Source organism: Phyllobates terribilis, unplaced genomic scaffold (genome assembly GCF_046119375.1).
Source record: "Phyllobates terribilis strain yellow unplaced genomic scaffold, ASM4611937v1 Scaffold_4__5_contigs__length_816908805, whole genome shotgun sequence".
In the NCBI taxonomy this organism is placed as follows: Eukaryota; Metazoa; Chordata; class Amphibia; order Anura; family Dendrobatidae; genus Phyllobates; species Phyllobates terribilis.
Window position 1 is genome coordinate 700,989,165 of NW_027362764.1, and position 20,777 is coordinate 701,009,941.

Here is a 20,777-nt window from a genome sequence, read left to right on the forward strand (position 1 = left end):
TTCAGCCATAACAGCATGGATGGATATATGTGATTGAGTGATATATACTAGGACATCATCAGCAAATAGAGAGCACTTGTACTCGGTGCCTCCCACCTCAATCCACCTAATATTGGGGTTATGGCGAATTGATGAGAGCAGGTGCTCCGTCACTAGGATGTATAAGAGAGGGGACAGAGAACATCCCTGCCTTGTCCCATTGGTGATTGTGAAAGGTGATGAAAATGTTCTGACGCGCCCCCTGGGCCTTGGGACACCCGGAGCCGGACCCTTTTTGGTGGATGCTGGTGGTTGTAGTCTCCGTGGCGGCAACCCGGTTCCGTGGCTCAGGGCGGTCAAACCAGTGGCGGAACTATTTATGTGGTTTTGATGTTTAAATGTCCGACTACGCCACCCGTGGATTGCGGTCAGAGTGAACCGCCGCTCCAGGGCAGACCGCTGAGGCTGGTGTTGTGGGTGCAGCAGAGCGTAGCATAACTCCCCACGGGAGGAGTATAGCCTCAGGGCAGTGTATGCGGAGGATGGGGGTGATGGTGCAGGGCAGCAGCAGTAACGACACGGAGTCAGTGATGCAGTTCAGGGCCTTTACTCACAGTTCTTATTATCCAGACCACGTCTGCAGGTAACGGCTGCCCACGTCGTACTGTGCTCACCAGATGTGGGGCTCAGACAACTCCCAGATAACTTTGGAGCGCTTCACAGGACCCCCTTTGTGTGTCCTTTGTCTGGCCTTTCTTACCAACCCTTCTGTCCGGCTGCCTCGGGCCTCCTCTTGGTAAACTTGGCGCCAGTTTCCCTGACCCTATGTGGTGCCTTCCTAGCGGGTGTAGCGAGGGGCTGCGCCACATAAAATGTCACAGCCTCCTGTTTCTAGCTGAGGGTCGTTTCCTGCCTCCACTAGTTTCGGGGACCGGTCTCCCCCTTTGGCCTGACCCCTCCACGCAGGTGGATTCTGGCGTGCGGTGGCGACTCGCCCGTCCGCACCCCTGAGATCCCTTCGTTCCTCGTTCCTGGAGCCTTCTCCGCTCCTCTTCCTTCCTTCTCCCTCTTCCAGGCCTGGGCCTCTGTTACTAGGCCCGCCTCTGGAGCAGAGCTCATGCAGAGCCCCTGCTCCCTGCCACTTCTGCTCAGACTTCTCTGCACTGAACTAAGATGGTGCCCACCTTTTATACTCCCTTCTCAATGCACCCAGGAACTGCTTCCTCCCTGCTCCTGCACTACAGGGTTCCCCTTCCTCAGTGTTCCCTCCCCCCACTCCAGCCAGGGACAGGGACTGTCGTGCCCATCTCAGGGGCATATTGGTCGCCCTGCCCCACGGCAATGTGGTGTAATGCATGCAGGTGTCGGGTCCTGATCCACACTACATCCTTACCTGAGAGTGAGATATCACACCTCTGGGTGAGGTGCAATACCTCTGTAGCAACCGAGCCCTCAGGGTGCTACAGTTCCATTTATCTTCAGCCTAGGTGACGTATTGCGATACAGGGCCGTGATTTTGGCTATAAAAGGGTCCCCTAGACCCCTACCCCAAGCTTTTTAAGAGAATCATATATGGCGTGCCAGGAGACTCTATGGAATGCTTTCTCAGCATCCAAAGAGAGTATCTAATTACAAATTTTTAACTGCATCTAGCCCAGGAAATACTTTGTGCCTAGTAGCAGGGTCTGCTAGTCAGCGGATTATCCTGGCTGTTAAGCAAGCTACACCACCTGTAGTTTGGACACTTCATTTTTTCAAAGGAAATGCTTCGGGACCACGGGATACTCAGTGAAGAGCATCAGGAGGCACCCCAAGGCATAGGGGCTGGGACTGGCAGTAGGATGCCTTGCGGTGGACAGCCGAGCTCGATCCTTATAAAAGCTTTTTAACTGCAGCAGCTTTAGTGGACGCTACTGGAGCTGGAATTACGCGGCTGCTGGCATGAGACTTGCCCTCCAATAGATCCTTGTAAATGGATTTAAAGTGTATTCATTCAAATTAGAGAGACAATTTAAATTAAAAAGCTTAGAGCTGCCTCCACCACAGGGGGGCTCGCTCGACCCACCAGCGGACAGGCACCAGTATTGGGAGAGGGGGGCTGGCCATCAGGGTTCACCGCGGCTCTGGCACAAACCCGGCGACACGGAGGTGGCACGGGCAGGAGCGGACTGAACGTGTCGGCTTCTCACTTTTTGGATTTTAGAAGGGCATGACATGCCTATATCTGTGTCTCCCCCTCCTTTTACTCCTCCACCTCTTTTATTTTCGCATGACTATATGTACTTGTCACTTTTCCATGTGTTAGTTATGTCTTCTGAGCAGTTTGTCAGCTTTTGGACACCTTTGAAGGTGTTTTCTATGTGTTTCTATGTGTTTTTGTTTGCCTGCCATTGGTTTTAACGGTGTTCGAAGGTGTTCGTCGAACAGTTCGACGAACAGTTCGGCGAACACACGGGTGTTCGACGAACCGAACCGAACTCGAACACTACGGGGGTGGCTCAACACTACTGATTACCTTGGTGTTCCTACTTTGGCTCACCCACCAGTTTTAGACTTTGTTTGCGTTGCTGGAATTACTGGTTTTTAATATTTGTATTTTCAATAAAAGTTTTTTCCATTTTTTGACTTTGTCCTGGCACCCATCCCCTTTTCTCGGTTATTTCTATTGCATTGGTGCCTTATGGGGACATTGTTACTTATTACCTTCCAGGATAACAATTCTTAGTTTTACCTTGGTAAACTGTCGAACATAAGCGACAAAATAATTTGATCTTCTGTGAAGCCACTTTTGCACTCCTGGTTTGTGTCACACATGTACTTTAGCCTCTGGCCTCACTTATATGTGACATAGCAAAATCCATTATTCCATTAATGATAATTGGATCATAGACACAAGTAGGTGCAACCAATATAGGACATAAAATTAATTATTTAAGAAAGAGGTAGAGATTACTGAGAGACAGTCCACATATGGATCCGTCTCCCCGTCTCTTTTCCTTTTTGGGGGGTAGTATAAAAAAATGCAGAATGAAAATAACGACAAGTCTGATCTCACAGTTTCCTATGGGGTTAGTTCTCTGTCTATTGGTATCATTGTCATGCCAGATGCCACACCGAGCCGGATAGAAAAATGCTAAATGCAAGTTATCTCTGTCTGGCTATTGATGCTGGACAAATAGTTTAGCTATACAGGCTTAGGCAAAAATAAAAAAGCTGTTTAGCAACAAAAGACATGTGAAAAAAAAATCTAAATAGGTGACCACTTGTGCACATGACCATATTATCGGTCCGAGTGTAATCGAACAAAACATTGGATTGCAACCAGACGAATGTAGTTCTGTGGGGCCGTGCACATATCCGATTTTTTCTGAGGGAAAAAAAAAAGAACATAGCATGCCACAGTTTGACCTGATATTTGGATCGGACTGCACTCGCATGACATCTGAGTGCAGTCCGATTTTCAAGGGCTGACACAAAAATTTTTTCTCCATCTTCTTTGCATCTGAGAGAATCAGAGTGTGATTTGCATAACTGACCCTATTCTCTCAGATGAGAAAACATACGCTCCTGTGGCCCTAGCCTAAGAGCCCCCTTATACATTAGACTGATTGTTTGGACGTCAGCTATCTCTCCCTTCTCACTCATACACCGGGATGCTTGGCTGAGCACTACTGTGCTCTCTATGAGAAAGCTGCTGTTAAGCTGCTTCTGGCGGAGTCTTTCACCCAGAAATCACAAGGATAAAACATTGAATTTAAACCTACCGAATCCTTATCTCCTCCAACATCATGTCGGGGGAAAGTCGGGAGGCACCCATACACTCTGTATAACCTGATCACACAAAGCGATCAATTTATAATTCCTTTAATATTACTTAGGTAAATGCACCTTCAGCTTTGTGCATGGCCTTTTTTATCTTGCATTGAGCAGGGGGTTGGACACAATGACCCCGGAGGTGCTTTCCAACTCTACAAGAGATATGACCAGAAATGCTGGGTGTGTTCTCCATGACTCCTCTCCTGGGGTCTTATCTCCTGGAGAACAAAAGGATCGGTTGTTGAGAGTTCAGCAGGCTGGATCCTTCCTTCCTCTCACATTATCTGCCGGGTAAAAGTTTGAGGCCCCCATATACATTAGACTATCGGGGGAGAGGTGGGGGTCTGACTTTAGTATGATGGCTATGAGGAACTTTTAAGTTTCACTAAGGCATGGGCTTAATAAATAAGGAATTTGGCCGAAAAGCTATATCATTTCACAAGCTGTTTACACTAGAAACCAGCATAATTTAATTAAAGAAGTTGTCCACTGCTTTTCATTGATGACCTATCCATCAATGTCTGATCGGTCGGGGTCCAACACCTGCACCCTCTCCAATCAGCTGTTCTCGGTGTCGGCGGCTGCCGACTGGAACTGCTCGATTGCAAAGCTGCTCAGTCTTCTGATAGTGGTCACGACATGGTACTACACATCCGCCTTCATTTTGATTTGAATAGGAGGTGGATGTGTAATACCCTACAATGGCCACTATCAGAAGACGCAGCAGCTCCGGCCAGCAGCCGCTGCCACTGACACCGAGAACAGCTAATTGTTGGGGGTGCAGGGTGTCGGACCCCGATCAATCAGACATTGATGACCTATCCTAAGTCATCAATGAAAAAGTAATGGACAACCTCTTTAATCTATCCAAAGAACAAAGAAACTCAGGGCACTTCTGTCTTTCTCCTACAGTCATGGCCAAAAGTTTTGAGAATGACACCAAAATTATATTTTCACATGATCTGCTGGCCTCTGGTTTTTATTAGTGTTTGTCTGATGTTTATATCACATACAGAAATATAATTGCAATCATATTATGAGTACCAATAGGTTATATTGACAGTTAGAATGAGTTAATGCAGCAAGTCAATATTTGCAGTGTTGCCCCTTCTTCTTCAAGACCTCTGTAATTCTCCCTGGCATGCTCTCAATCAACTTTTGGACCAAATCCTGACTGATAGCAGTCCATTCTTGCATAATCAATGCTTGCATTTTGCCAGAATTTGCTGGTTTTTGTTTGTCCACCCGTCTCTTGATGATTGACCACAAGTTCTCAATGGGATTAAGATCTGGGGAGTTTCCAGGCCATGGACCCCAAATCTCTATGTTTTGTTCCATGCGCCATTTAGTTATCACCTTTGCTTTATGGCAAGGTGCTCCATCATGCTGGAAAAGGCATTGTTGGGCGCCAAACTGCTCTTGGACGGTTGGGAGAAGTTGCTCTTGGAGGACATTTTGGTACCATTCTTTATTCATGGCTGTGTTTTTAGGCAAGACTGAGTGAGCTGATTCCCTTGGCTGAGAAGCAACCCCACATATGAATGGTTTCAGGATGCTTTACAGTTGGCATGAGACAAGACTGGTGGTAGCGCTCACCTCTTCTTCTCCGAATAAGCTGTTTTCCAGATGTCCCAAACAATCGAAAAGGGGATTCATCAGAGAAAATGACTTTGTCCCAGTCCTCAGCAGTCCACTCCCTGTACCTTTTGCAGAATATCAGTCGGTCCCTGATGTTTTTTCTGGAGAGAAGTGGCTTCTTTGCTGCCCTCCTTGAAACCAGCCCTTGCTCAAAGAGTCTCCGCCTCACAGTGCGTGCAGAAGCACTCACACCAGCCTGCTGCCATTCCTGAGCAAGCTCGGCACTGCTGGTAGTCCGATCCCCCACCGGAAACAGTTTTAAGATACGGTCCTGGCACTTGCTGGTCTTTCTTGGGCGCCCTGGAGCCTTTTTGACAACAATGGAAGCTCTCTCCTTGAAGTTCTTGATGATGCGATAGATTGTTGACTGAGGTGCAATCTTTGTAGCTGCGATACTCTTCCCTGTTAGGCCATTTTTGTGCTGTGCAATGATGGCTGCACGTGTTTCTTTAGAGATAACCATGGTTAACTGAAGAGAAACAATGATACCAAGATCCAGCCTCCTTTTAAAGTGTCCAGTGATGTCATTCTTACTTAATCATGACTGATTGATCGCCAACCCTGTCCTCATCAACACCCACACCTGTGTTAATGGATCAATCACTAAAACGATGTTAGCTGCTCCTTTTAAGGCAGGACTGCAATGATGTTGAAATGTGTTTTGGGGGTTAAAGTTCATTTTCTGGGCAAATATTGACTTTGTAAGTACAGTAATTGCTGTTAAGCTGATCACTCTTTGACATTCAGGAGTATATGCAAATTGCCATTACAAAAAATGAAGCAGTAAACTTTGGAAAAATTACTATTTGTCTCATTCTCAATACTTTTGGCCATGACTGTACACAGGTGAACCACGCTGAGGTGCTGTTCCCGGCATAGAGAGTGGCCATGAACAGTAAGACCATCACAATTAGTAATGCGGGCCATTACGGTGTCATGCCATCACTTATTATGGTAGGAAAACTACATTTAAACTAATATGTATGAGATAAAAAGGCAACAAATGCAATTATTACATTTAGCACTATTATACGATGCCTCTGTAAGGTGGAATATTTTATAGTATTGCTTTGCAGCATACCAAGATATATTTTTTCTCATGAATTATGTATAAATCCATGAGAACCCCCCCAGATGTACGGTATAAGACTGTATTCTATAGGTACTTTTTGTTGCAGAAATCACTGATTTATCTACAAAAGGGGTTTTCCGATCTTAGTAAGTTATCACCTATGCACCAGTAATTTACCGACAGCCTATAAATGATGTGGTGCTTCCTCAAAATAACTAAAACCTACAAAAGATTGGAAGTCTAAGCCAATATAGTGCATATTATTATTATTATTATTTATTATTATAGCGCCATTTATTCCATGGCGCTTTACATGTGATAGGGATATACATAACAAAAGCATTTACATAATCTTAACAAAACGAGTCAGCGACTGGTACAGGAGGAGCGAGGACCCTGCCCGCGAGGGCTCACATTCTAGAAGGGATGGGTGAGGATACATTAGGTGAGGGTAGAGCTCGTCGTGCAGCGGTGGTTACTGCAGGTTGCAGGCTTGTCGGAAGAGGTAGGTCTTCAGGTTTCTTTTGAAGGTTTCCACGGTCGGCGAGAGTCTGATGTGTTGGGGTAGAGAGTTCCAGAGTAGGGGGGATGCACGGGAGAAATCTTGTATACGATTGTGGGAGGAGGAGATAAGAGGGGAGTAGAGGAGGAGATCTTGTGAGGATCGGAGGTTGCGTGCAGGTAAGTACCGGGAGACTAGGTCACAGATGTATGGGGGAGACAGGTTGTGGATGGCTTTGTATGCCATGGTTAGAGTTTTGAACTGAATTCTCTGGGCAATGGGGAGCCAGTGAAGAGATTGACAGAGAGGAGAGGCCGGGGAATAGCGGGGGGACAGGTGGATTAGTCGAGCAGCAGAGTTTAGGATAGATTGGAGGGGTGCAAGAGTGTTGGAAGGGAGGCCACGGAGCAGGAGGTTGCAGTAGTCGAGGCGGGATATGATGAGGGCATGCACTAGTGTTTTTGCAGAGTCTTTGCTGAGGAATGCACGGATCCGGGAGATGTTTTTGAGTTGGAGTCGGCAGGAAGTGGAAAGGGCTTGGATATGTGACTTGAAGGAGAGATCAGAGTCCAGGGTTACTCCAAAGCAGCGAGCTTGTGGGACTGGGGAGAGTGAATAGCTATTGACGTTGATAACTAGGTCAGTTGGGAGGGTTGAATGAGATGGCGAAAAGATGATGAACTCTGTTTTATCCATGTTGAGTTTTAGAAATCTGTCAGAGAAGAAGGATGAGATGGCGGTCAGACATTGTGGGATTTTGGTTAGTAGGGAGGAGATATCGGGTCCAGAGAGGTAGATCTGTGTGTCGTCAGCATAGAGGTGATACTGAAAACCGTGAGACTCTATGAGCTGTCCCAGGCCAAAGGTGTAGATGGAGAAGAGCAGAGGTCCTAGAACTGAACCTTGGGGGACACCGACAGATAGGGGGCGAGATGAGGAGGTAGTGCGTGAGTGGGAGACGCTGAATGTCCTGTCTGTTAAGTATGAGGAGATCCAAGATAGAGCCAAGTCCGTGATGCCAAGAGATGAGAGAATCTGGAGTAAGAGGGAATGGTCCACTGTGTCAAAGGCAGATGACAGGTCCAGAAGGAGGAGGATGGAGTAGTGTCGCTTGGATTTGGCATTTAGTAGGTCGTTGGTGACTTTGGTCAGGGCAGTTTCAGTCGAATGATGCGGTCGGAAGCCAGATTGCAGGCGGTCGAAGAGGGAGCAGGAGGAGAGGTGGGAGGACAGTTCAAGGTGGACATGTTGTTGTAGTAGTTTTGAGGCAAAGGGGAGGAGTGATATGGGGCGGTAGCTAGTCAGAGAGGAAGGGTCAAGGGAGGGCTTTTTGAGGATGGGTGTGATTGCGGCATGTTTGAAACATGAGGGGAAGACACCGGTTGTTAGTGACAGATTGAAGAGGTGGGTTAGGGTTGGGATGAAGACTGTGGTAAGGTTAGTGATGAGGTGGGATGGGATTGGGTCAAGTTCGCAGGTGGTGAGGTGTGATTTGGAGAGTAAAGAGGAGACTTGACCTTCTGTAATGGTGGAGAAGTGGGGTTTGGAGGAGGAGGGTTGAGTAGATATGAGGAGGGGTTGTGCGGACTTTAGGCAAGTTTTGTCTGATGGTGTCAATCTTCTGTTTGAAGAATGAGGCAATATAAAAAAATCAATCTTTATTATACAGTATCACATAAAATCATTTAAAATGATGGAGAAAAAAGCAGAACATACACCCATCAGAAGTCATACCAAATCACTCTATAAGAAAGTTCAAGCTCCATATCAAAACATACCAGGCACAAATTATCCATTACCAATTAGGTTAGTTATATAGAGAGTTTTTTTTATGTCTTGAAAGTCTTATCCCCCTTGGAAGAAGCAATCTGCGAAACGCGCGTTGGGGCCAGCTACACATCAAGACAGGTTACACCACTCATTCCTATACTCTGTATTTGATGACCTTCCATTACTGATTAACCACTTATGTTGGTTTTCTAGCGCTAGGCACTGTGCACACTGTATATGCAGATCCTTATATCATTGTCAAAGATTGATGCACTCTGTCTGTGTGGGGTATGGAATTTGACCATTATTATTATTTATTATTATAGCGCCATTTATTCCATGGCGCTTTACATGTGAAAAAAGGTGTATAGAGTACAGACCAAAAGTTTGGACACACCTTCTCATTTAAAGATTTTTCTGTATTTTCATGACTATGAAAATTGTACATTCACACTGAAGGCATCAAAACTATGAATTAACACATGTGGAATTATATACTTAACAAAAAAGTGTGAAACAACTGAAAATATGTCTTATATTCTAGGTTCTTCAAAGTAGCCACCTTTTGCTTTGATGACTGCTTTGCACACTCTTGGCATTCTCTTGATGAGCTTCAAGAGGTAGTCACCGGAAATGCTCTTCCAACAATCTTGAAGGAGTTCCCAGAGATGTTTAGCACTTATTGGCCCTTTTGCCTTCACTCTGCGGTCCAGCTCACCCTAAACCATCTCGATTGGGTTCAGGTCTGGTGACTGTGGAGACCAGGTCATCTGGCGTAGCACCCCATCACTCTCCTTCTTGGTCAAATAGCCCTTACACAGCCTGGAGGTTTGTTTGGGGTCATTGTCCTGTTGAAAAATAAATGATGGTCCAACTAAACGCAAACCGGATGGAATAGCATTCCGCTGCAAGATGCTGTGGTAGCCATGCTGGTTCAGTAGAGTCCATCCGTTCACCTTTTCTGCGTCGCACAAAGACACGGTGGTTGGAACCAAAGATCTCAAATTTGGACTCATCAGACCAAAGCACAGATTTCCACTGGTCTAATGTCCATTCCTTGTGTTCTTTAGCCCAAACAAGTCTCTTCTGCTTGTTGCCTATCCTTAGCAGTGGTTTCCTAGCAGCTATTTTACCATGAAGGCCTGCTGCACAAAGTCTCCTCTTAACAGTTGTTGAAGAGATGTGTCTGCTGCTAGAACTCTGTGTGGCATTGACCTGGTCTCTAATCTGAGCTGCTGTTAACCTGTGATTTCTGAGGCTGGTGACTCGGATAAACTTATCCTCAGAAGCAGAGGTGACTCTTGGTCTTCCTTTCCTGGGGCGGTCCTCATGTGAGCCAGTTTCTTTGTAGCGCTTGATGGTTTTTGCAACTGCACTTGGGGACACTTTCAAAGTTTTCCCAATTTTTCGCATTGACTGACCTTCAGACTCTTAAAGTAATGATGGCCACTCATTTTTCTTTACTTAGAATTTGTATTATGGCAACAAAAAAGCAGCTAACAGTCTATTCAGTAGGACTATCAACTGTGTATCCACCAGACTTCTGCACAACATAACTGATGGTCCCAACCCCATTTATAAGGCAAGAAATCCCACTTATTAAACCTGACAGGGCACACCTGTGAAGTGAAAACCATTTCCGATGACTACCTCTTGAAGCTCATCAAGAGAATGCCAAGAGTGTGCAAAGCAGTCATCAAAGCAAAAGGTGGCTACTTTGAAGAACCTAGAATATAAGACATATTTTCAGTTGTTTCACACTTTTTTGTTAAGTATATAATTCCACATGTGTTAATTCATAGTTATGATGCCTTCAGTGTGAATGTACAATTTTCATAGTCATGAAAATACAGAAAAATCTATAAATGAGAAGGTGCGTCCAAACTTTTGGTCTGTACTGTACATACACGAACAATTACAATGATCTTTAATAAAACGTGATGGGGACTGGTATAGGAGGAGCGAGGACCCTGCCCAGGATAGCTCACAATCTACAGGGGATGGGTGAGGATACAGTAGATGAGGGTAGAGCTGGTCATGCAACGGTATGGTGGAGCAATGGTTGCTGGAGATTGTAGGCTTGTCGGAAGAGGTGAGTCTTCAGGTTATTTTTGAAGGTTTCCATGGTAGGCGAGAGTCTGATGTGTTGGGGTAGAGAGTTCCAGAGTAGGGGGGATGCACGGGAGAAATCTTGTATACGATTGTGGGAGGAGGAGATAAGAGGGGAGTAGAGGAGGAGATCTTGTGAGGATCGGAAGTTGCGTGCAGGTATGTACCGGGAGACTAGGTCACAGATATAAAGAGAAGACAGGTTGTGGATGGCTTTGTATGCCATGGTTAGGGTTTTGAACTGGAATCTCTGGGTAATGGGGAGCCAGTGCAGGGGAGGGGAGGGGAGAGGCCGGGGAGTAGTGGGGAGACAGGTGGATTAGTCGGGCAGCAGAGTTTAGGATAGATTGGAGGGGTGCGAGAGTGTTAGAAGGGAGGCCACAGAGCAGGAGGTTGCAGTAGTCGAGGCGGGAGATGATGAGGGCGTGCACTATTGTTTTTGCAGATTCGTGTTTGAGGAATGTGCGGATCCAGGAGATATTTTTAAGTTGGAATCGGCAGGAAGTTGAAAGGGCTTGGATATGTGGTTTGAAGGAGAGGTCAGAGTTCAGGGTTACCCCAAGGCAGCGAGCTTGCGGGACTGGGGAGAGTGAACAGCCATTGATGTTGATAGATAGGTCAGGTGAGGGGGGTGAATGAGATGGTGGAAAGACGAGTTCTGTTTTATCCATGTTAAGTTTTAGAAATCTGTCAGCGAAGAAGGATGAGATAGTGGACAGACATTGTGGGATTTTGGTTGGTAGGGAGGAGATATCGGGTCCAGAGAGGTAGATCTGTGTGACGTCAGCATAGAGGTGCTACTGAAAGCCGTGAGACTCTATGAGTTGTCCCAAGCCAAAGGTGTAGATGGAGAAGAGGAGGGGTCCTAGGACTGAACCTTGGGGGACACCGACAGATAGGGGGCGAGATGAGGAGTTGGTGTGTGAGTGGGAGACACTGAATGTCCGGTCTGTTAAATATGAGGAGCTCCAAGAAAGGGCCAAGTCTTTGATGCCAAGAGATGAGAGAATCTGTAGGAAGAGGGAATGGTCCACTGTTTCCACCATCTAGCAGGACTGCTTGTCTTCCCTATTGGATATATCTCTGATCTCCTTGACCTCATTAGTTCTCTGCTGTTTCAAGCACATGTACTTTATATAGATTGTTTTTGCTTAACATACTACCTTGAACACCTTGTTTCTGTCAGGATTCTGTGATCTGATTACTATCCTCAGCAGGACTGTTCATCCACTTTACTTGTTATGATCCTTTATTCAGCACATGTGCACTTTATAAATTATTTTGTCTGTTTAAGCTTTTATTTAAGCTATTTTTATAAAAAAAAAAACCTCTTTATATAACTGACCTAATTGGCAATGGATAATTTGAGCTTGGTATGTTTCGATATGGAGCTTAAACTCTCTCTTATACAATGATTTGGTAGGACCTGATGATGGGTTTTTATCTTGCTTTTTCCCCCTCATTTTAAATGCTTTTATCTGATACTGTATAATAAAGATTGATTTTTTATTTGCACTTTGTTGGCTTAGACTTCCAATCTTTTGTAGGTTTTTGTATGCACCAGTAAGATGATAACTTGACAATCACTGGGGGACCCACCGCTGGGATCTTCACTGATTCCAAGAATGGGGCTCTGAAATATGTTATATCCGGCAGCCCCATAGAGAAAGAATGAAATGGCGGTGGTGTGAATGAGCAGCCACCGCTCCAATCCAAAGAGGCATTTCTGGGCCCTATTTTTGGGGATTAGTCAGATTAGCAAATTATTACCCATTCAGTGGAAAAGTGATAATTTGCTAAAATGAGAATAATGCTACAGTATGTTCACATGTCCAATGATCATTTGTTTGAACAGATCCAGCAGGCAACAGCAATCCATTAACAAAAAAGTTGTGCAGACCCAACTTTTTTGTCCGGCTAAGGAAAAAAAACAAAACTGATTTCAACTGCATCCATTTATTTAACATTGAAGTCTATGGAAAATGGATCTGTTAAATAGCCATCCGTTTTTCTTCCACTTGAAATAGATCCGTTTTTTTTTTGCTTACTGGATCAGTTTCAAACAGATGACTACTGGATATGTGAACTGTCAAGTAATCATCCATTTGAAATTGATTCAAAAAGCAAAAATAGGATCCTTTTCAAATTGAAGAAAAACAAAACACTATTTAAAGGATCCATTTTCCATAGACTTCAAAGTTAAAAAAACGGATCCAGCTACAATCAGTTTTAGCTGGACAAATAAAGTTGTGTTTTCACAACATTTGTGTCCTGCTAAGGATAACTGACTGCAGCGGGATCCTTTCAAAGAGATGAATACTGGACATGTGAACTTAGCCTAACCCATAAATTGCAATATTAGGGAGGCCTTAAAGGGATTTTCCATAGAATACGGGATAACTTACTGATTGCTGTGGGTCTGACCACAGGTACCCCCAGCAATCCTAAGAAAGGGGATCTGGAACCGCAGAGCCCCAAGGTAAATGGAAGGGAGGTGTGCATGCTCATCCTCTACTCCATTCATTCACTGTGAAAAAATGCATGCAAAACTGCACATATTTTAATGTGTTTTTACTTGCATTTTTCCCCATTCATTTAAATGGGTGAAATATGGTAAAAAAGGCTAACAGAATTGACATGATGCAGATTTAAAAAACAAAAAAACGAACTTTGATGGTCAAATCCACAAGCAAAAAAATAAGCAGTATTTACCCTTGAAAAGTGTGCAGGAAAAAAATTGGGCAAAACCCAGTGTATGAACATGCCCTGAGTGTTGCCATCTGAGAGAAACGGACCAATTTTTTTCTTCGATACCGTTTTAGTTGCATCTGTTTTTTTCTTCACTGAAGAAGGTGGACTGTCTGAACTTTTATAAACTTACTCTTAGCAACTGATCACTTAAAAACGGATGAAATTCGGAACACTGAGGTACAAAAGTACAGTATCATCTGTGTTTCATGCTCATGTTGAATCCCACACACTGGAGATGCGGATCCATTTTTAAAATAGATGTCTGTAAGGAATAATGAAACTGTATAGATCTGTGTATTGTTCGAGAAATAAAATGGACCGCACAGCCTTAGGGTATGTGTCCATGATCTGTTGCTGCCTGCGGCCCCGACACTGCAGAATAGCCGCCCGGCTTCCGCTCTCATTATGCAAATGAGCGTCACGATTTTTTTTTTTTTTTTCACAAGCGGACTTTACTCATAGATACTAGTCGATGGGGAAAGTCCACATGCGGACCCGCAAGAGAAACTGACATGCTGTGGGTCTGAAAGAAGCGCTGCATGTCAGTTTCCGCGGGTGATCCGCAGGTGCACAGAGACGCATAGTGGACATGGGATTTCTAGAAACATCTGGACGCTGCTGGTTTGACGCTGCATAAACACGCACAGTCAAAGCCGCAGCATTTCCTGATCTTGGGCACATACCCTCAGGGCTCTTTCACAGGTCCGGATATTTCCAGTACTGGAAAAAACAGTACTGAAGATACCTGTGTACGTGTGTCCATGTGTATGATACGTGTGCCAACCATGTACCGCATCAGTATCACACATACAGACCCCTGGGAATCAGTGGGACAGTTAGCGCTGCTCCCAAGCACCGGGTGCTGAACCGCTGCCCTCATCATTGTCCCCTTCTGGCGCTGCGATCAGCATCAGCAGGGGACAGTGTTGAAAGTAGTATTCCTCTCCCAATGTCTCCTAGTGTAAAAATAAGAATAAAATGAAAAAAACCTTATACTCACCTGTTCGAAGATTAAATAAGTGACCCATGCAGTAATCCATCTGACCGCACATGCTTAGGGGCAGAGGAGAATGACTCGCTCCAGCAAGTGGATCCCTGTGCTAAGCTCACAATGTCCTGTCACTCACTGAGTTCAGCGCAGTTCAGGGACGCACTCGCTAGAACGAGTCATTCTCACCTGCTGGTCAATGGCCCTAAGCCACCGCAGACGCTGATGCAGAATTGTCGGTCAGATGGATTGCAGAGTATGCCGGACAGGTGAGTATTACGGTTGTTGCTTTTTTTTTTTTTTTTTTTTTTACAGAGAACAATGGCTTCAAGGAATTAGGTGAAAAGGTGAGTATAATGTTTTTTTATTTTACACTTGCTGAACACAGTGGGGGCAGACTACAACTGTCAACATTGTCCCTTGCTCACGCTTATCGCAGCACCAGCAGGGGACAATGATGACAGATGCCTGCAGCACCCGGCGCTTGGGAACAGCGCGAACAGTACCGCTGATTCCCAGGCGCCGGTACGTGTCACATGGATGACACACGGATGTCATCCGTGTGTCATCAACATGCACGTGTGGGACGTTTTGCGGCCCGTGTTGCGGGTAAAAAACGGACATGTCAGTGTGTTTTGCCCAAGGGCACACGGTCTGTGAAAACACACTGACATGTGCACAAACCCATTCATTTGAATGAGTCTACGTGTGTCAGTGTCTCCAGAACGTGTGGAAACAGACACCACATGTACTCGAAACAGGGACATGTGAAAGAGCCCTTAAAGGGATTGTCCACTATTCAGACAACCCCACCTCAATCACTATGTTTGCCTCAGTAATATAACAACACTTATACTCACCTCCAATGCCATTCCAGCGGTGTCAGCATTGGCTCTCCTGGGGATTGCGTAACATTGTTAGGTCACGCGATCCCTGTGGCCAATCAGCACTGGCTTTACTCTACTCTCTTTCGGAAGACTCAGACATCAAGTGGACATGAGCTCTCACTTCCTCTGATGTTCAATACTAGAACAGTTTAAGGCCTCTTTCACACGTCAGTATCTCTGGAACGAGTGATGACCGTTTCCACACCTACCGGAGACACTGACACACGTAGACCTATTCAAATGAATGGGTCTGTGCACACCTCAGTGTGTTTTCACGGACTGTGTGTCCATGTGCTCCACACGGAGACAAGTCCGTTCTTTGCGGATACACGGTCCACAAAATGTACCACACGAATGACATCCGTGTGTCATCAGGGTGACATGTATCGGTGCCTGGGAATTAGTGTACAGTTAGCACTGTTCCCAAGAACCGGGTGCTTAACGCTGCCCTTATCATGGTTCCCTGCCGGCGCTGCGATCACCACCAGCAGGGACAGTGATGAGGGTAGTAGTAGTCTTCCCCTGCAATGTCCCCACCCGTGTAAAAATAAGAATAAAATAATAAAATCCATGTACTCACCTCTCCTAGGTGTCCCCCGATGTAATCCATGCGACAGCTGCTGCAGAGGAGCCGGGGAGAATGAGCCGCAGCTCCACAGCGATGTCCTGTTACTCACTGAGCGCAGCTCCGGAGCCGCTCATTCTCCCCAGCTCCTCTGCAGCAGTGGTCACACGGATACATCTGGGGACACCTAGGAGAGGTGAGTATATGGATTTTATTATTATTTATTTTTCTACACAGGTGGACACCGGGAGAAGACTACCACTACCCTCATCATAGTCCCTGCTGGTGCTGATCGCAGCACCGGCAGGGAACCATGATGAGGGCAGTGTTCAGCACCGGCGCTTGGGAACAGTACTAACTGTAGCGCTGCTTCCCAGGCGCAGTCCGTGTGATCCACGGATATCTCCGATTCCGGTTTTTAAAGTACCGGAGATATGCAAATGTGTGAAACCGACCTAAGTGTTGTTATTTTACTGAGGCAAACATCCTGATTGAGACAGGGTTGTCTAAGTAGTGGAAAACCCCTTTAAGGCACCCATACACAGACTAATGTCTGTCGAACCTGCCTATATTGACAGACAACTGATTGTCAGCGAAGATTTACATTGGGCATGTCCGGTTTTGGACTGCCGATCGTTTTTGTCCCCGGAGATCAGCTGTTGCCAGATATGTCTGTCGGCGCCTTTCTTATAGAGAACACAGGAGCGCTCGGACGAAGAAGTGTGTGGGAGAGATGGCCGAAGCATCGTTCAACCGACAGCCATCTAATGTGTATAGCAAAATTAGGTAGAAATGTCTGACCTGTTATCTTCTTCACAGACCTTGGTAAATCAGAGTTGTCACTTTCATTAAAAACATGATTAAACACAAAATGGCTTCAAAAGCTCAGACCAGTGTGAAGGGCAGGCCCCTATCTGAAACACAATGGGCTCTTGTGCGCCTCCAGATAACATGGAAATGAAATTAGTCCCAAGCCCTGGTAATAAAAAAAAGGCCATCCACAAATGCCTTTTGTCTTCTCCTTAACCCCATCACTGCTGACCCCTAGCACAATGTATAGGAAACAGGATTTAAAATAATAATGAATGGAACGACAGGAGCAAGCACCACTTTAACAATGACATCTTGTCTGCTATGAACGGAGCATCTCATAAAGGCCAAAGTGACCTGTAGCTGTCCAGACGCTAAGAGACTACAAATTCCTCCCCACCAGGGGTACGAAATTGCAAAAAAAAAAAAAAAAAGAAGCCAGTGACCTTACCCAATGTTTCTTGACGGACCCATCTAAAATTAATATTGATGGGAGATATAACTATGGCTCTTTGCCAGATAATAATTCATGTCTATGGGGCCTTCCTTTCTTTCTGCATTGCTAGTGATTTAAACTGCCTCCTATAAAATACAAAATTATACCACTGCAGGAAAAAAACTTTATAAAGTTCTCTAAAAGTTTATAAACATAGTGTATAATAATCTATATAGTAACAAAGAGAAATATAAAGCAAAATTAGATTTTGTTGTATAAATATGGTATCAAGACTGCAAAATACGCCCCCCCTCTCCACGGGTGTCACTTACCTTGTGGGAATCACTCCATGCACTGGATATGCCTGTACTATTTTCATGAGTGTCTGCCAATGTAAGGTTTGCAGGTAGGGAAGCCATTGATTCCATATTGCCCACTTTCCCTTAGTCAGAGAGGGATAAAGGGCCAGATTGATTGACAGTTCATAGAAAGTTGGCATCAGTTTCTGTAGGGCTGGCACCAGACCCTGGCAGGGTGTGGATGATCACAGCTGGTGCACAGTGCCACTGGCTCTGTTGGCAAGTTGATATTCCCAGTGTGCAGTCACTTCCTACTCCAGGAGGGTGTGTGAGCAATGTCTCAGTCCACACCCCTTGTTCACAGCAGCTCTGCAAACAGCACTTGTCAGTCTGAGTGCTGGAGAAGCAGGAGAAAAGTGAAATTACCAGTCAGTGTCACAATCCACATATATGTGCTGTACCAGGTGGAAATCCCTCATAGCTGTGCTAACAGTGGGGCAGACTCTAGAAGTTACAACGCCATGACATTACAGTACCTAGTTCTCCATATCCTTCTGTAGGCTCAATGCTCACACTTCAATTTGCTGCATTTTTTTTTATGAAGTTTTTATTGCTGTTTTTTTTAACCTCAAAACACTACGGATACATTACTTAAGAGTCTAAGGTCAAATATAAAAATCTATATAATCTATGGGTTCATTTTTTTGCATTTTTACTTTTTACCTTTTTTCAAAATTCAGCACAAGGGCTCGTTACTCTAGTTTGCCTAGGGTGCTCGGGTATGCACCGAGTATCATGGGTGCTCGAGTGACATGTTCGGGTTCTCGAGCCTTCATGTTTCTCTGCTGTTTAGCCACAAAATATGCGGGAATTTCCTGACATACACCCTAGGCAAACTCAAGTAATGAGCACTTGTGCTCATCACTATTCAGCACGCCTTGGAAATTAATTTTTTTCCCCTTAGGTTAAGTTCCTACGATGATGCATTTTTGATGTTGCTTTTTCATCTCTTGTTTTTATGTCATGTTTTCAACAAAACTGCTTAGTTTTTGATACTTCCTGGCATTTGGCTTTGACAAAACTTCATTGATACAGTCGTGTGCAGATTACACGCACTTTACATGCGTCTTTGATGCATCTCCGCCATGGATATGCACTGAAAACGCTGCAAGTTTTTTACCTGGAGATGTAACTTTTTTTTAATGTATTTTAATTGTCGGTAAATTGGTGCGAGTACTGAAACCTTAAGGCTTTGTGCCCACGATGCAGAAATGCTCCGGATTTTTCCTGAGCGTTTCTGCATCTCTCTGGCAGAAAAAACGCATGCGGATTGTACATGCGGATTGTACATGTGGATTGTACATGCGTTTTCCTGCCAGGGACATGCGGATGTGAAGCGTTCTTCACATGCATTTCCATATGCGGGTTGACAAGTGCTTTCCAAGCGATTTTAGCATCACTTGGAAAGTGCTTGTCAACTTGGTCACACTATATACATCCATGCAAGCGGAATGGATTTATATAGAGTGAGCACAAAGAATGGTAAAAAATAAAAAATAAATATATACTTACCTTCTGATGGCCCCCAGTGTCCTTATCCGATGCGTCTTGGCTTGCCGGAAGCTCACGGTGGACTAAAAGAACCTGCCATGACGTCATTTAGTCATGTGACCTGTCACATGGCTAAAGGACATCATGGCAGGTCCTTTTCAGACCTTCGCAAGCTGCCTGCAAGCCAAGACACATCTGATAAGGACACCGGGGGCCATCAGAAGGTGAGTATAATGTATATTTTTTATTTTATTCTTTTTTTTACAGGTACTATGGCACCCGGGTCCGGAGGAGAGTCTCCTCTTCTCCAAACCCGGGTACCATCCACACATTGAAACGCATAGTAACCGTATCTGCAGATGCAGTCATGCGGATGTCATGCGGTCCAATGCAAGTCAATGGCGGTGAAAATAATTGGTAGTGCTGCGGATTTTTCCACAATGATAATCCGCAGCGGAAATTTCCGCAGCATGTGCACAGCGGATTATCATTGGAGAACATGGCAAGCCTTCTACCAAGCGGTTTTTAAGCATTTCTGCAGCGGAATTGCCGCTGCGGAAACACTTAAAAAACGCATAGTGGGCACACAGCCTTAGGGTATGTGCACTTGATCCAGAGCCGCTGCAGGTTTAACGCTGCGTGCTTATGCAGCATCAAGTCCGCAGAGGCCAAATGTTACAGCACAGTGGATGGGATTTGTAGATATCCCATGTCCACTATGTGTCTCTGTGCACCTGCGGATCACCCGCGGAAACTGACATAACCACGGCATGTCAATTTCTCTTGCGGGTCCGCATGTGGACTTACCCCATAGATTAACGTCAATGAGGAAAGTCCGCATGTAAAAAAAAAAATGGAGCCGCTCATTTGCATAATGAGAGGAAGCCGCACAGCTATTCTACAGCGTCGGGGCCGCAGGCTGGTGCGCATCGTGGGCACATACCCTAATCAGTCTCCCATCAGGAGCGCGCAGATCCCACCAGAATGCACCCGCAGCATGCAGTATGGATGCAATGTTAAGCCTATGACTTACTATTGAACCCGCACTCTGTTCTGTGTGCTCGCTGAAGCACGAGTTGTGCACTTGTGCATTGGTCACACAGATTATTATTGTATCAGTATGCTTTTTGTTGAGCACAACATATATACACCCGTGTAAATGAGCCCGTCTACAAACTGAAGCAGACACCACCATAATCAACCTGGCCTATCAATCATATTCAGGACTATTTCTCTGTTATTAGCTAAACGTGTCCTTTTAAATTTTATTTAAAGGGGTATTCCCATCTCCAAGATCCTATTCCAATATGTAGTAGGTATAATAATAATAATATTAGCAAATAATTCCAATTAGAAATGTAGCATAGTTTTTCTGATTCACTATATCTCTTTCCTCATGTGCAGGCATTGCAGGACCTTAGGTTTCCATGGTTAAAACCACTGATAGGCCACGGCCCCACTTTCAGTATTTGGTCAGTATTCGGTCAGTATTTTTTCTCAGGAATGGGAGCCAAAACCAGGTGAGTAACAATCAGAGAAAAGGTATAATAGAAACAAGTCACCAATTCTGCATTTATCACCCTCTCCTGGTTTTGGCTTCCACT

The 20,777-nt window shown here is 45.1% G+C and overlaps 1 protein-coding gene across 2 annotated transcripts in view; it reads right to left on the bottom strand.

Annotated features, from left to right (window-relative positions):
• The window catches only part of NIPAL2 (NIPA like domain containing 2), a 192,014-nt gene extending 174,033 nt beyond the window's left edge, over positions 1–17,981 (bottom strand). The window contains exon 1 of one of the 2 annotated variants that reach the window (XM_073679609.1): positions 17,656–17,981. In XM_073679609.1, coding sequence (XP_073535710.1) covers positions 17,656–17,751 — 96 coding nt within the window. In that variant the 5' untranslated portion in view covers positions 17,752–17,981. The remainder of the gene's footprint in view (positions 1–17,655) is intronic. The other variant, XM_073679607.1, reaches the window with a different exon arrangement.
• Positions 17,982–20,777: the final 2,796 nt, after the last annotated feature.